We start from the raw sequence: 16,460 nt of genomic DNA, 5'->3' as shown, positions 1-16,460 counted from the left end.
AAACCCGGTCCACAAAGCAACAGTCAGATTACTTAGATACTCAATAACTTGAAAAATCTTGAGGAAAAAAATAAAAAACTCAACAAGGAGATTGAATTGTTGATGGTTGAGCCAACCTCTTCTACAAAGGAGAACAAGCAGTTGAAGGAAGAGATGATAAGGGAACAATTAGTCGCTACTAATGTTCACTTTCACAAGCTTCTAGAGCATATGTAGAAGCAACCCTCTTCCAGTCAATGAACCTGGTCCTTAGTCCCTCCTAGCCCAGTCCAAACCTAGTCAAGCTTTGTTTGAATATCTAACTTTTTTACTCTACTGGTTTGATCTTTCTTTTTGTGGCATTTAAATTATGTTCTTGTAAGATTTTTTTTTTTGGTTTGGGCCTAAGAAGCTTAATATGATGCATAAATTAAGAAAAATTACATTTTTGGGTTGTAAATCTTTGATATGGCTAATATCCTTAGAATAATTATTTTACCTCTTGACTTATGTACATTAGTGCAGTCCAAGTGGCCATGATGCTTAATCTTTACCTTTGCCTCAAATAACTGATGCTTTATTTTTCGATGATGTCGAAAAGGAGGAATTAAGGATGTTCACATAATGTTGATCAATAAATTGGATTCCTACTTAAAAAGATTTCTTTTGGGTTGACTATTTTGACTGTGTTCAAAAGATTTATGCAGAAAAGTGCAGAAACAATTTGGTTCTTATGTTGAGTTGTACATAAGCTTGTCATCATCAAAAAGGGAAAAATTTATTGGTTTAAGTTTAAATTTGTTTTGATGATTAACAAATAGTGATTAACAAACTAGGTGTTAGACCTCTGCCACTTTGAGCTTGACTTGACAACGAGAATATTGTCATGGGGCAGCAAGAGTATTGCCAAGCTAAGGTGCACGAGTAGCACCAAGGTAAAAAGGGAAACGGGCAAGTGATGGCCAATGCTTTGACAAAGGCGAAGCAGCTTGGCAAGGGCTTGATAATGAGATGTGGGTTGAGGATGATACTTGATCATGGCAAAGGCATGAGGCAGTGATGCCAAGGCAAGGCAAAAACAAAGTGGCCAGGGCAGGCTAAAGTGCAACAGAAAGAAAGTGCACGGGATAGACTTGTCATGGCATTGGGGCGCGACAAAAGGCCATGTTCATAGGCAATGGCATAGGAAAAATATGGCTACAATGCAGCTGAGTACAAGGCATTGGCATCTGATTCAAGCCAAGGCATGAAAATGGGCAGCAAGCTTCAGATTGACCAAGTCAAGAGCGGTTACGACACATATTGTGCACAAGGGCAGCAGCTGGCTTTTGCTAAAAAGCTGGCAGATGGTTTTAGCACGTCTTTTGGCCATGTTTACATTATTTTTAGAACGATATTACATGATCCTAGTAGTTGGGGGATGTCAACTCACTAGGCTAAAATAGTGGTGTGTGGGACAAGTGTCTAAGTCTAAGTACGACAAGTGTAAGACAAAGGGGTTGTCTCAAATTTTATAAGTGGACATAATCTTTATGCTTGGTAGAAGAGAGAAAAACATGTGGAGTGCATGTTTTAGAGTTCGGAAAGAGTTCCTAAGTCTTTAAGAGAAAACTCCAAGGGTCAAGAGAGTGAAATTCTTTTGTACACGGCTGTACTTTGAGTTGAGTTTCTTTGTATGCTCGAGTTAAATATAAAGTTGGGAAAAGAGTTTCTTATATATTATGCCTTGTGTTCTCTATATTTCTGTTGCCTACTTAAATTTCGTAGCCTTAATCATTCCTAAACAACCTACGTTGAAAGTTGCCTAAAAATAATCAAAGTCCAAACTTGCTGTAATTTTGGCTAAGTGTTGCGAGTAGGCTGAAGTCAAGCCTGGGACTTGGCTGCCGCGCAGTCTGGTTTCGGCAGACAAAAAACACGCTTGTGACAACTGGTATTAGTGTGAAGCAAGTTCATGACGGAGACACGACGGGCAGTGGCATATTTCGTGGTCTTGTTTGAGAACATGGCCAGTGGTAACAACAAATTGAGGGAAAGGCTAACGAAACTGGAGGCATTGGTTGGAAATATTCCTGAAGGTGAATAAATTCAGACTCTCGTGACATGGCTTGCCTACCTTGAGGCAGAATTGGCAAGGCTATGTCAAGAGAATGAGGATCTTAAAAGTGAGACAGTGGTACTGCGACGTGCTGTGGGCGAGGATGCTCCTCAACGTGGTGTTGATCGTCTCAAGGTAAAAATTCCTAAACCTATGGAATTTGTGGGTGCAAGGAGTACTCGTGAATTGGAGAATTTTCTTTGGGGTATGGAGAAGTACTTTCATGTTATTCGTGTGCAAGACGAAATAGAGAAAGTAACCTTGACTAGCATGTATTTGAGTGAAGATGTTAAGTTGTGGTGGCGCACTCGTGTGGCTATAAATGAAAGTTTGGGCAGGCCAAAGATTGAGTCGTGGGAGCGGTTTAAAAAAGAATTGAAGGATCAGTTCCTTTCTAGCAATATTTCTTGGATTGCTAGGGACAAACTGAAAAAGTTGAGACAAACCGAATTAGTTAGAGCATATGTCAAAGAGTTCACTTCTTTAATGTTGAGCTTTAGCAATTTGTCGGAAGAAGACAAATTGCACAACTTCATGAGCGAGCTGCAATAGTCGGCACAATTGGAGTTGCATAGGTAGAATATTCAAAACCTCGCAAGTGATGTGGCTGCGGATGATGCATTGGTCAATTTTCACTTGATTGATGAGACTTCTGCTTCAAAGTCCAACGACGGAAAGAAGGACAAGGCAAAAGAGTAAAAGAAATGTAAAAATAACAATGCTAATGAAGATAAGGGGAAGGGAAGGCAAGAGGCTGGAAATTCAAAGAGTAAGAAGAAGGGCAGTAAATTCAGTGGCTGTTTCATTTGTGATGGGCCACATCGAGCAAGGGACTGCCCGAAGAAGGCAGTGTTAAATGCTATGACTGCTATGGACAAGAGAGCTGTATTGGAGGCAATGGCCAACGACAAACAAGTGGTTGGTGTGAATGCAATATTGGCTGAAGAGAAGGGAGGCCAAAGGGCATTGCTTGTCAACCTCTTAGGACTCATAAATTGAGCTAACATTGACGAGGACGTCGAGTTTCAAAGGGTATGGGTAGTTTGTTAGACCTCTGCCACTTTGAGCTTGACTTGACAACGAGAGTGTTGTCATGGGGCAGGAAGAGTATTGCCAAGCTAAGGTGCATGAGTAGCACCAAAGCAAAAAGGGAAACGGGCAAGTGATGGCCAATGCTTTGACGGAGGCGAAGCAACTTGGCAAGGGCTTGACAATGAGATGTGGCCTGAGGATGATACTTGATCATGGCAAAGGCATGAGGCAGTGATGCAAAGACAAGGCAAAAACAAAGTGGCCAGGGCAGGCTAAAGTGCAACGGAAAGTAGTGCACGAGACAAACTTGTCATGGCATTGGGGTGCGACAAAGGGCCATGTTCGTGGGCAATGGAATAGGCAAAATGTGGCTTCAATGCAGGTGAGTACAAGGCATTGGCATCTGATTCAAGCCAAGGCACGAAAATGGGCAACAAGCTTCAGATTGACCATGTCAAGGGCGGTTACGGCACATGTTGTGCACATGGACAGTAGTTGGCTTTTGCTAAAAAGCTGGTAGATGGTATTATCACGTCTTTGGACATGTTTACATTATTTTTAGCACGATCTTACATGATCCTAGTAGTCGGGGGAAGTTAATTACACTAGGCTAAAATAGTGGGTTGTGTGGGATAAGTGTCTAAGCCTAAGTACGACAAGTGTAAGGAAAAGGGATTGTCTCAAATTTTATAAATGGACAGAATTATTACGCTTAAAGAGAGAAAAACATGTAGAATGCATATTTTATAGTTCGGAAAGAGTTCCTAAGTCTTTAAGAGAAAAAACAAAGGGTCAAGAGAGTGAAATTCTTTTGTACACGGCTGTACTTTGAGTTGAGTTTCTTTGTATGCTCGAGTTAAATATAAAGTTGGGAAAAGAGTTTCCTATATATTGTGCCTTGTGTTCTCTATATTTCTATTGCCTTTAATTAAATTTCATAGCCTTAATCGTTCCTAAACTTACTACGTTGAAAGTTGCCTAAAAATAACCTAAGTCCAAAGTTGTTGTAATTTTGGCTAAGTGTTGCGAGTAGGCTGAAGTCAAGCCCGGGACTTGGCTGCCGCGCAGGCTGGTTTCTGCAGATAGAAAACACACTTGTGACAACTGGTATCAGAGTGGAGTAGATTCATTACGGAGACACGACGGGCAGTGGCATATTTTGTGGTCTTGTTTGAGAACATGGCCGATGGTAACAACGAATTGTGGGAAAGGCTAATGAAATTGGAGGTATTGGTTGGAAATGTTCCTGAAGGTGAATAAATTCATACTCTAGTGACAAGGCTTGCATACCTTAAGGCAAAATTGGCAAGGCTATGTCAAGAGAATGTGGATCTTAAAAGTGAGATAGTGGTGCTGCGACGTTCTGTGGGCGAGGATGCTCCTCAACGTGGTGCTGATTGTCTCAAGATAAAAATTCCTAAACCTATGGCATTTGGGGGTGCAAGGACTGCATGTGAATTGGAGAATTTTCTTTGGGGTATGGAGAAGTACTTTCATGCTATTCGTGTGCAAGACAAAAAGGAGAAAGTAACTTTGACTAGCATGTATTTGAGTGAAGATGCTAAGTTGTGGTGATGCACTCGTGTGGCTAAAAATGAAAATTTGGGCAGACCAAAGATTGAGTCGTGGGAGGGCTTAAAAAAGAATTGAAGGAACAGTTCATTCCTAGCAATACGTCTTGGATTGCTAGGGACAAACTGAAAATGTTGAGACAAACCCGATCAGTTAGAGAATATGTCAAAGAGTTCCCTTCTTTAATGTTAAGCATCAGCAATTTGTCGGAAGACGACAAATTGCACAACTTCATGAGCGGGCTGCAATAGTGGACACAATTAGAGTTACATAGGCAGAATATTCAAAACCTCGCAAGTGATATGGATGCGGCTGATGCATTGGGCAATTTTCACTTGATTGATGAGACTTTTGCTTCAAAGTCCAACGACGGAAAGAAGGACAAGGCAAAGGAACGGAAGAAATGTGAAAATAACAATGCTAATGAAGATAAGGGGAAGGCAAGAGGCTGGAACTTCAAAGAGCAAGGAGAAGGGCAGTAAATTCATGGTTGTTTCATTTGTGATGGGCCACATCGAGTAAGGGACTGCCCGAAGATTGCCTAATAATGACTGGAGTAGTAGTAAATGTATAGATTGCCTTTTCCTTTTAAAACGGTACTTAATACTACTATTCTGAGTTTGTAATTGGTCTGAGTCAGACCGTCTGGTCTGCCTATTGAAAAATTAGGTAATGCTAAAAACTCCCCTTAAATTTATCTTACACCTGAATGTAAATTTTTTTTGGGGGGGTATTTACATTTAATATTGGAATATAATCCAAATTATGCTTATCTATCTTTCTTTCTCACAAAAAAATGTGTACTTTCACTGCTTTAATCTTCTCTCCAAGTAAGTTTTGTCAATACAAGGTCTGAAGTGTTAGGGATATAGTAGATATGCCCTATATCCAATATCATATTTGATAATTGTTAGAGATACAGTAGATATGACATAGATCCAATATCATATTTGATGATTTGAATATATTTTTATGAACGTTATTTGATATAAAATATATGGCATTAGATATTCTTTTATCATAGTTATTTTTAATTGTTTGATTAACTTGATAAGGTCCTTGATTAAATTTTGAGACTTGTCATCGTGATAGAGATCATGATAATGAGAGCAAAGTCTTTTACAATTTAATCTAAATTTGTTCTTGATCGTAGGATTACTAATTTGAACATTAGTAATCCAGTTAGATCAATTTTTATGTGATCGTCTTTATGGGATAAAGATTAGTTGATCTCATTAACTAAATTACATAGATAGATGATGCATATAGAGATATGGTCATTGAACCGACTCATTGGATAATTCCTAATGGTTAGAATTACCATAAACTGTCAATAGGATATTCTCTTGAAGAATGTGATGTAAGAGTTTATTTTGACCTGAGATCATCATAGTAATTGTTAAGTTATTTATTGTGCTTTGATACCAGACACCTATGGCCCTAGGGCGATAGTTGAAAGGATATTGGGTATGATTAAATACTTGTAGAATTAGTGATGGATCAAGATGGAATCTGTCAACTCTTGGTAATGAGTTTAAGCTCCATGTTGTCATGAATTATAAACGACCAAACTAAGACCTTGGCCAGGGCAATTGAATGAAAGAAGAAATGAGTTTCTTAGGTCATTCAATGGTCGATTATATTTGACATGAACACATAGTTGGTCGCCTATAGGATTTGACAGTTGAATCATATCCTAGGGTGATCCAGAGCTATAAAGACAGAAGGAATTACTACATTATTCTTCTACTGGTTCTTGAGAGTAAATTGTATACTTCATGCTATCCGGTCGTTAAGGAGTGTTGCTAGACGCCACCCTCGATTATTATATTGATGTGGTCAATTTACTACCGGCTTAGTATTGAACCTATGGGGTCGCACACTAACGAGTGTTCTGATCTTTGCTAAAGGATTAATTACTTTAGTATTTGATAATTAAATTAAAGAATTTAATTAGTCAAATAAATTTAGTTATTAGTCCAAATGAAATATTATTATATTCTTTGCTAGCACAGACGATATAATTAATATGGTGAACAAATTAAAGTTTTCTATTTAGAATAGAAAATTAAATTATCTCTTGGTTGAATATATATGATATATATTACGTAGTCATAATTGATATTTATTTTTATATAGGAGATATATAAATATTAATAAAGTATCCAATTTGAAATTGAATTGTAAATCCCATAAGAGACGTCTACAACACGAAATCTATTTGTTATGGGATTTGAACTTTGTTTTTAGCAAAATATAATTAATGACTTATAAGGAAAATCCAATATTGAATTGGATTTGGCACTATTACAATCCAGCTTTCACGTTGGACTTCATGGAAAAGTCCATGTAAATATTCGGCAGGTTCAAACTTCCTGAGAATGTTTCCGATTTCTTTTTAGAAAAATCCCATCAAGTTTATTTTGGAATAAACTTTTACCCTAAGTAAATCATTATTATATAAAGGGTGATGGAAATTTTTTTCCATATTATTAATTTTTGAGAAGAAAACCACTTTGTAAAAGTGAGAGTACAATACAAAGCCAACAGAGAAAATACAATTACAAGAAAAATGTTTCTTGTTCTTCTAACATTGAGTTGAGATTTTTGAGAAAATTTCAACACAATTTTTTTCGTTCAATTTGTTCGCGGGTTTCATTGATCAAAGAGTTGATAGCAAGGATCAGTCTCGGTGTGGATACGCATATAGTCTTCGCACTATCGAAGAATTTGAAACGAGACTTTCTTCACCAGGTACGTCTTAGATCCGATCTATTGACATGTAAATAAATTTTAAACACGAAAAGATCTACCTAGGATTGTTATTATCTTCCGTTGTGTGCTACGAACACCTATGCGCAATCTTTCAGTGGTATCAGAACCGTGGTTTATTGTATCTAAAATTTATTTACGAAATATTTTAAGATTATATTTGAAGAGTTCAAACCATAATACATGTGTATTATGCAATAGTCAAATTGTTTGAATGCATATGGATTGATATAATTTTATTGTGAATAAAATATATATACATATAAGTTAAACTCTTGAGATAGTTCGTAACTTGAATTTGAAATTTTTGTATTAGATATGATTGTAATCTATAATAGGTTATTGGATTCTACTGTTATTTTAATTGTTATTAGTTCATGAGATGTTAATTAATAATAGTTTTCTGGCATGAATTATTTTTATGTGATATATAAGATAAACATGTTAGAAGATGTTGAATTTCGTTTTTATGTCACATGCTTGTTCGTTACATAATTTTGAATTATTTATTACATGTGATGTAAATCAAATTAGGACTAAGCATGTAGACAATGTGAACTAAATTCATATGCTATAAAAGATTTGATCTTTATGTTATTAAAAACTGTTTTAGTATCAATTCCCTCTTACTAAAATTTGAGTTCTTAAATAATAAAATATAAGATATTTTATTATAGAGCTATCCATCAAGGTAAATAATTTTATTTATTTCTTGTTTATAAGGAGCGGCCTGATTACCAGGAGACTTATAGTTCGAGAATATGTTAAAATTATTTATTGCATTAGATGCATGGATTGAAAGAATTATTCAATTTTACACTAGACGCCTGGACCACCCGGGGGAGTATAAAATTTAATAAGTTCTTTGCTATCATGATGGTTGAACTCAACTATGCCAATAGGATCGACCTGACTACCAGGGGACTATTTGACATAGAGCTATTTAAGGAAATTGTATGGGGATACAATTGGTAAGAGTACCTACCTTTAAAATATATGTGAGAAATGACTTGACTTCCAAAGGGGCTCATACATATTGTTAAAGGATTTCTTTACTCCACTAATAGAAATAAAGATTTCGTAAACTATAATGAGGGTAAATAATTTAAAATAATTAGTGGAAATATCATTTAGATAAAAGTCCATGTCTTTATGATATATGCAAATATGTTCTTATATCATTGCCTTTTCTTTTGTATATTTTAGATTTCTCAATATATCTGTTATATCACTACGTGAAATACTTGAGACCAACAAGTTGGTAGGACCAAACTTTGATGACTGGTATAGAAATTTGAGAATTGTTCTCATGCATAAAAAGCTCATTGATGTGATCGATAAGCCTGCAAAGATAGTCCCACCAGAGAATGATGTTCAAGGCACTAAGGTTTATCAGAAACACTTGGAAGAATGCCTTGCTATTAAACACATCATTCTCGCTTCTGATAGTTCTGAACTCTAGAAGAAAACATCAGAAAATGGATCCAACTCAAATCATTTAATATCTTAAGAAGATAGCTGATACACAGTTGGACATTGAAAACTCTCCAGTTGGACCTCTTGTCAATCATATGATTGTTCTTACCAAAGAACATGAGAAGTTGGGGTACAAGCTTGGTAAAAAGCTTTCTGAAGATTTGATCTTGCAGTCAGTATATGATGTTGAATGTTTTCACTGTAAGAAGAAAGGGCATTGGAAGATAAACTGCAAGGAGTATCTGACAACTCTAAAGGACAAGAAACAAGGTGAGACATTAATAAAAAATATTTTCAATGTTTCTTTAGCTACTACTAATTGTTCACTATGGGTATTAGGTACTGGCAATGGTTATAACATCTGTAATATGTTGCAAGGGTTCAAGATAAGTAGGAGGCTAAAGAAAGGAGAAGTTAATCTACAAGTTGAAAATGGTGCAAAAGTTGCAGCCGTAGCTGTAGGATCAATTTATTTAATAATGCCTACGGGAAAAGTACTTATGTTGGATGATTGTTATTACGTTCCTAAATTTGTTTCGAACATAATTTCAGCTTCTATTCTATACAAACGAGGTTTCGCATTAATATAGGCAATGGTATTTGCTCTATTTATTATAGCGATAATTTATATGTGAATGGCTATCTACAACATGATGTTTATGTCTTACCTAATGTGAATGCTAATTCAATTATGCATGTTTCAAGTCTTAAGAGAAAAAGAGATGATCAAGTAAATCATACATATCTTTGGCATTGTCGGTTTGGTTATATTGGAGAGAAAAGAATTAACAAGTTGTACAAGGAAGGGTACTTTGACAAGTATGATTTTGAATCATATCCAACTTGTGAATCTTGTCTCAAAGGAAGAATGACCAAATCTCCATTTACTGGAAGTGGAGAAAGAGCTTCTGAATTATTGGGACTAATTCATACAGATGTTTGTGGGCCCATGAAAATTCAAGCTAGAGGTGGATATTCTTACTTCATCACCTTCACTGATGATATGTTAAGATATGGAATTGTGTATCTTATGAAACACAAGTCTGAATCTTTTGAAATGTTCAAAAGGTTCCGTAGTGAAGTTGAGAAGCAGACTGGTAAAAGTATCAAAGTACTAAGGTCTGATAGAGGTGGAGAATATCTTAGTGAAGATTTTACCAGATATCTCAAAGAGAATGGGATTCTCTCACAGTGGACACTTCCAGGAACACCACAATACAATGGTGTGTCTGAAAGGAGAAATCGAACCTTATTAGATATGGTGAGATCTATGATGCGGTTCACTGATCGTCCAATAAATTTATAGGGATATGCTTTAGAAGCAGCAACATACTTACTTTATAAAGTTCCCACTAAGTCGGTCTCTACAACACTATATGAGATATGGAAAGAGTGTAAGACTAACCTTAAACATATTAAAGTTTGGGGTTGTCTAGCTTATGTTAAGAGACTGCAATCTGATAAACTTGACTCAAGATCTGATAAAAGTAGGTTCATTGGGTATCCCAAAGAAACAATGGGATATTATTTCTATCACCCTTTTGACCATAAAGCGTTTGTGGCTATAGGAGCTACCTTTTTGGAAATGGAATTTCTTTTGGAAGGAAATTATAGTGGAGAAATGTAACTTGATGAAGTTCAAGAAACTAATGAATCCACACAAAATCAAGATCATGAGACACAAGTTGAAGAACCTTAATTGGATGTTTTGAAGTTGACAAGGAAGTTATCATCTTCAACGGTTAAGGTTCAAGAACTAAATGTAGTTCAAGAACAGGTTAATGAACCAGTTCTAAATCAAATTGAACAACAACCAAATCCAACACAAGGTGAACAAGTTGTACAAGAACCTCTTAGAAGGTCTATACGAGAACGTCATGTACCAACTAGATTAAATGTAATGGTACAAGAAGATGTATCAAATGAGAGTGGTCATAATAATGATAACCCTAAGACCTATGAAGAGAGTATACAAAGTTCTGATTATGAAATATAGCAAATGGATGTGAAAACAACTTTCCTTAATGGTGAGCTAGAAGAGGATGTGTACATGACACAACCTGAAGGTTTCACATCTTCATCTGATCATAATAAAATTTGCAAGCTACAAAGATCCATTTATGGACTAAAGCAAGCTTCTCGAAGTTGGAATATTCGCTTTTACAAGATAATTGAAAAGTTCAATTTTTTTAGATGCGAAGAAGAACCTTGTGTGTACAAAAAGGTTAGTGGGAGCACAATTATATTCTTAGTGTTGTATGTTGATGATAAATTGCTCATAGGGAATGACATACCGGCATTGCAAAGTACCAAGATTTGGCTATCTGAACAGTTCTCCATGAAAGACTTGGGAGAAACAACTTATATATTAGGAATAAAGATCTATAGAGATAGATTTAGGAAGCTGCTTGGACTTTCCCAGTCTTTGTACATTGATACCATCTTAAAGAGGTATACCATGGATAATTCCAAAAGAGGCCATCTACCGACAGGCACTGGAATTACTCTCAGTAGAGAGGATTGTCCTAAAACACCTGAAGAGAGAGAACACATGAGTAGGATCCCATACGCTAGTGCTGTGGGAGCTATCATGTATACCATGACATGTATACGTCCTGATGTGGCTTATGCACTTGGAGTGACTAGCAGATATCAGGCAAATCCTGGCGAGGAACATTGGAAGGTGGTGAAGACCATTCTTAAGTACTTAAGAAGGACTAAAGACCAATTCCTCATTTATGGAGATTCTGAGTTGAAACTTGAAGGTTATACTGATGCAAGTTTTTCTTCAGATAGAGATGATAGCAAATCTATTTCTGGTTATGTATTCACCTTAAATGGTGGTGCAGTGAGTTGGAAAAGTTCCAAACAAGCTACAGTAGCTGATTCAGTGACTGAAGTAGAATATATAGCAGCTAGTGAAGCTGCTAAGGAAGCTGTATGGATGAAAAAGTTATTAACTAAACTTGTTGTGGTTCCTTCAATAAAAGGTGCGGTTCCACTGTTGTGTGACAATACTGGAGCCATTGCTCAAGCAAATGAACCAAGATCACACCAAAAGTCCAAACACGTTCTGCGAAAGATATCACTTGATAAGAGAGATCATTGAACGTGGAGACGTTGAGATTCAAAAGATTGATGGAAAAGAAAATGCTGCAGACCCATTCACTAAACTCTTGGCGCAAAGGAGTTTGACAAGCACAAGTGAAAATTGGGAATGAAGTACAAGAGCGATTGACTCTAGTGCAAGTGGGAGATTGTTAGGGATATAGCAAATATGTCCTAGATCCAATATCATATTTGATGATTTGAACATATTTTTATGAACGTTATTTGATATAAAAATATATGGCATTAGATATTCTTTTATCATAGTTATTTTTAATTGTTTGATTAACTTGATAAGGTCCTTGATTAAATTTTGAGACTTGTCATCGTGATAGAGATCATGATAATGAGAGCAAAGTCTTTTACAATTTAATCTAAATTTGTTCTTGATCGTAGGATTACTAATTTGAACATTAGTAATCCAGTTAGATCAATATTTATGTGATCGTCTTTATGGGATAAAGATTAGTAGATCTCATTAACTAAATTACATAAATAGATGATGCATATAGAGATATGGTCATTGAACTGACTCATTGGATAATTCCTAATGGTTAGAATTACCATAAACTGTCAATAGGATATTCTCTTGAAGAATGTGATGTAAGAGTTTCCTTTGACCTGAGATCGTCATAGTAATTGATAAGTTATTTATTGTTCTTTGATACCAGACACTTATGGCCCTAGGGCGATAGTTGAAAGGATATTGGGTATGATTAAATACTTGTAGAATTAGTGATGGATCAAGATGGAATCTATCAACTCTTGGTAATGAGTTTAAGCTCCATGTTGTCATGAATTATAAACGACCAAACTAAGACCTTGGCCAAGGCAATTGAATGAAAGAAGAAATGAGTTTCTTAGGTCATTCAGTGGTCGATTATATTTGACATGAGCACATAGTTGGTCGCCTATTAGGATTTGACAGTTGAACCATATCCTAGGGTGATCCAGAGCTATAAAGACAGAAGGAATTACTACATTATTCTTCTACTGGTCCTTGAGAGTAAATTGTATACTTCATGCTATCCGGTCGTTAAGGAGTGTTGATAGACGCCACCCTTGATTAGTATATTGATGTGGTCAATTTACTGCCGGCTTAGTATTGAACCTATGGGGTCGCACACTAACGAGTGTTCTGATCTTTGCTAAAGGATTAATTACTTTAGTATTTGATAATTAAATTAAAGAATTTAATTAGTCAAATAAATTTAGTTATTAGTCCAAATAAAATATTATTATATTCTTTGCTAGCACAGACAATATAATTAATATGGTGAATAAATTAAAGTTTTCTATTTAGAATAGAAAATAAAATTATCTCTTGGTTGAATATATATGATATATATTAAGTAATCATAATTGATATTTATTTATATATAGGAGATATATAAATATTAATAAAGTATCCAATTTGAAATTTGATTGTAAATCCCATAAGAGACTTCTACAACACGAAATCTATTTGTTATGGGATTTGAACTTTGTTTTTAGCAAAATATAATTAATGACTTATAAGGAAAATTCAATATTGAATTGGATTTGTCACTATTACAATCCAACTTTCACGTTAGACTTCATGGAAAAGTCCATGTAAAAATTCGGCAGATTCAAACTTCCTAAGAATGTTTACGCTTTCTTTTTAGAAAAATTTCATGAAGTTTATTTTGGAATAAACTTTTACCCTAAGTAAATTATTACTATATAAAGGATGATGGAGAAAATTTTCTGTATTATTAATTTTTGAGAAAAAAACTACTTTGTGAAAGTGAGAATACAATACAAAGCCAAGAGAGAAAATACAATTACAAGAAAAATGTTTCTTGTTCTTCTAACATTGAGTTGAGATTTTTGAGAAAATTTCAACACAATATTTTTCGTTCAATTTGTTCGCGAGTTTCATTGATCAAAGAGTTGATAGCAATGCTCGGTCTCGGTGTGGATACGCATAGAGGCTTCGCACTATCGAAGAATTTGAAACGAGATCTCGTCACCAGTTACGTCTTAGATCCGATCTATTGACATGTAAATAAATTTTAAACACGAAAAGATCTACCTAGGATTGTTATTGTCTTCCGTTGCGTGCTACGAACACCTATATGCAATCTTTCATGAAATGCATTGAACAAAATAAATTACTATATGTTTTTTTTTTTTTTTTTACTATTATTTGTAAGCATTACAACAAGCAAATTGAAGCAGTGAAATCGTGTTTTGGCGTCGAGTTATAAACTTCAGGAATTATATTTTATTTTCTATGTTTTCAATCTAGACTCCGTTTTCTTATATTTTTTACTTTATAGTTATTTATAGCCCTGTTTATTTATGAGAATTTTAATTATCAGCAAGAAAGTATGAATTACTCTAAAAAGGAGCGATCCTCTAAATTTTTAAAAACTATAAAAAAAAATCAAATATAAATATATTAAAGAGATTTCTTTAGACAAATATCACTAATCTAGTTGAGCTAGATGATAATGAAACCTAATAAAAAGGAAAAGATTTTTGATAATAAATTTGACAAGATTTTACTTAAGATCAATAATGTTTCAAGAAAAACATAATAGATTGATTATATTATTAATTTGAAAATGATTATGTTAGAAAATACGATTATAAAAAAAATTATTAATAACTATGCATTTTAAGAACTTTAAAAGGTCCGTAAACAAAAATATATGTGGAGGTTTAACAAAAAATTTAACCTCTTATTTAAGTTCGACTTTAAGCCACAATATTTATTGAGTCGCCTCTACTTTTATTGTGGAGATGAGTGGCTTTTATTGAGTAATTTGTTAAGTAAAAAATGCCGACACGACTTAATTATTTCAGCCGCCATTGACAAGTTGTTTGCCAAATGATTTCTATTTTTTGTTTTATCTCATGTATAACGGCTATTGATAACCTACTTTTATTAGGAATTATCTTATTTTCGAGAGTACTTTTATATGCTTTTTTAGATAAACTATAAAATAATTATATCACATAAATTAGGATAATGAAGAATATCTCTTCCATTATTAGTTTTACCTAATTTTTAAGACGCGCGAAAACGGTGGACTAAATGTTAGGTCAAGTTCAGTCATAGAAAGTGGAAACAATTAACTTGGATTTTTGCTTTTTCAAGTAGGTGTGTTTTTTTAGTTGTCTTCATTTCTTTGCTATAATAATCTATCCTCAAATGATGAAAACACCTGTTTTCTCGTCCACTAAATTTGAGAGGAAAAGAAAAAGATTCAAAAGTAAATAAAGAGAACATCGAGATTGAGAGCTAGTTCACTTGGTGAGCTTTATGCCTTATGCAGTTGAAGATAAAAAATTAAAAACAAATTTCCTTTAAAAAAAATCCAGGATATGGAACAGTACACGTTTAGAAATTGATATACTTTTTTCACTTTGTTTTTCAAGAAACTAAGACCAATTTTAGCAAGGCTCTCTTTCCTGTTTTATTGTGTCTTTCTTTCTCTGTTTTCTTGTTATTAAATAAAATGATAACTTTAATAATAAACACCGTATATATTCATGTACGTTTTGTAGAGTCACCAGATTAAACCTTGTCAGAAAAGAGATCGAACACACAAATCGAAGAAATTCAAAAAGCATGTGGAGAAGACAGAACGCTCTAGAATAATGTGGTCCAGAACCAATAGTGAAAATCTACAAAGAACATGGGTAAGAGAAATGGATTACACTATTTGGATCATTGTTATTCATCATTTCATAATATATTATATTGTATTGTATTCTTTTATAAATATAATGTTTGGATATATTATATTATTTGTTATTATTAAATAATATTTTGATGTTTGGATTGACTGTATGTAACTGATAAGTTTACTAAAATACCTTCAAATGTTTTAAATATTAAATTTATCAAGAATTACGCATAAAAATAATTTAAGAAAATCTCTTTCTACTAAAATTAAAGATTAACTATCATTAGAAAAATAATAATAATAATAAAGAACGATGATAGAGAAACGAACGAAGACCGTACAGTTGGAATACAAAGGAATGAATATAAATAAGTAACACTTTGCACACTTGAAAACAACCGGTGATTAAAGTAATTAGAACTGGAGTTAAAATCAAAGTAGGAGAAAAATGAAACAAAAAGAAGGCAAAACTGATTTTTACTACCTTTGACGTTGGAGTTGGGAATAGTAATATAATGACCCGCCTGGTCATTTCATGAGTTACAGTCTCTTTCTTCCCGTTTCAGCTTCTTTATGTATTGTTCAACTGTATTTCATCATATCGTGTTAGTTGTTCTGCGTTCGGAATGGTCATGGAGTGAAATGAGATACTTAGTCTCTTATTTGAAAGTGTAAGTTGAAAAAGTCAACCGGATGTTGACTTATGTGTAAAAGTTCTCGGATGTGAATTCTGATGGTTCTGATAGCTTTGTTAGATGATTTTC

The 16,460-nt window shown here is 34.4% G+C and overlaps 1 protein-coding gene across 1 annotated transcript; it reads left to right on the top strand.

The window, feature by feature from the left end:
- The first annotated feature begins 1,984 nt into the window (after window positions 1–1,984).
- On the top strand, window positions 1,985–2,629 carry LOC142181907 (uncharacterized). The gene is made up of 2 exons (XM_075255575.1): window positions 1,985–2,057; window positions 2,106–2,629. The coding sequence occupies exons 1-2, from the start codon at window positions 1,985–1,987 to the stop codon at window positions 2,627–2,629; spliced, it is 597 nt and encodes a 198-aa protein (XP_075111676.1).
- The last annotated feature ends 13,831 nt before the right edge of the window (window positions 2,630–16,460 follow it).

This window comes from Nicotiana tabacum, chromosome 6, assembly GCF_000715075.1.
Source record: "Nicotiana tabacum cultivar K326 chromosome 6, ASM71507v2, whole genome shotgun sequence".
In the NCBI taxonomy this organism is placed as follows: Eukaryota; Viridiplantae; Streptophyta; class Magnoliopsida; order Solanales; family Solanaceae; genus Nicotiana; species Nicotiana tabacum.
This window is presented reverse-complemented; position numbering and strand designations above follow the sequence as displayed.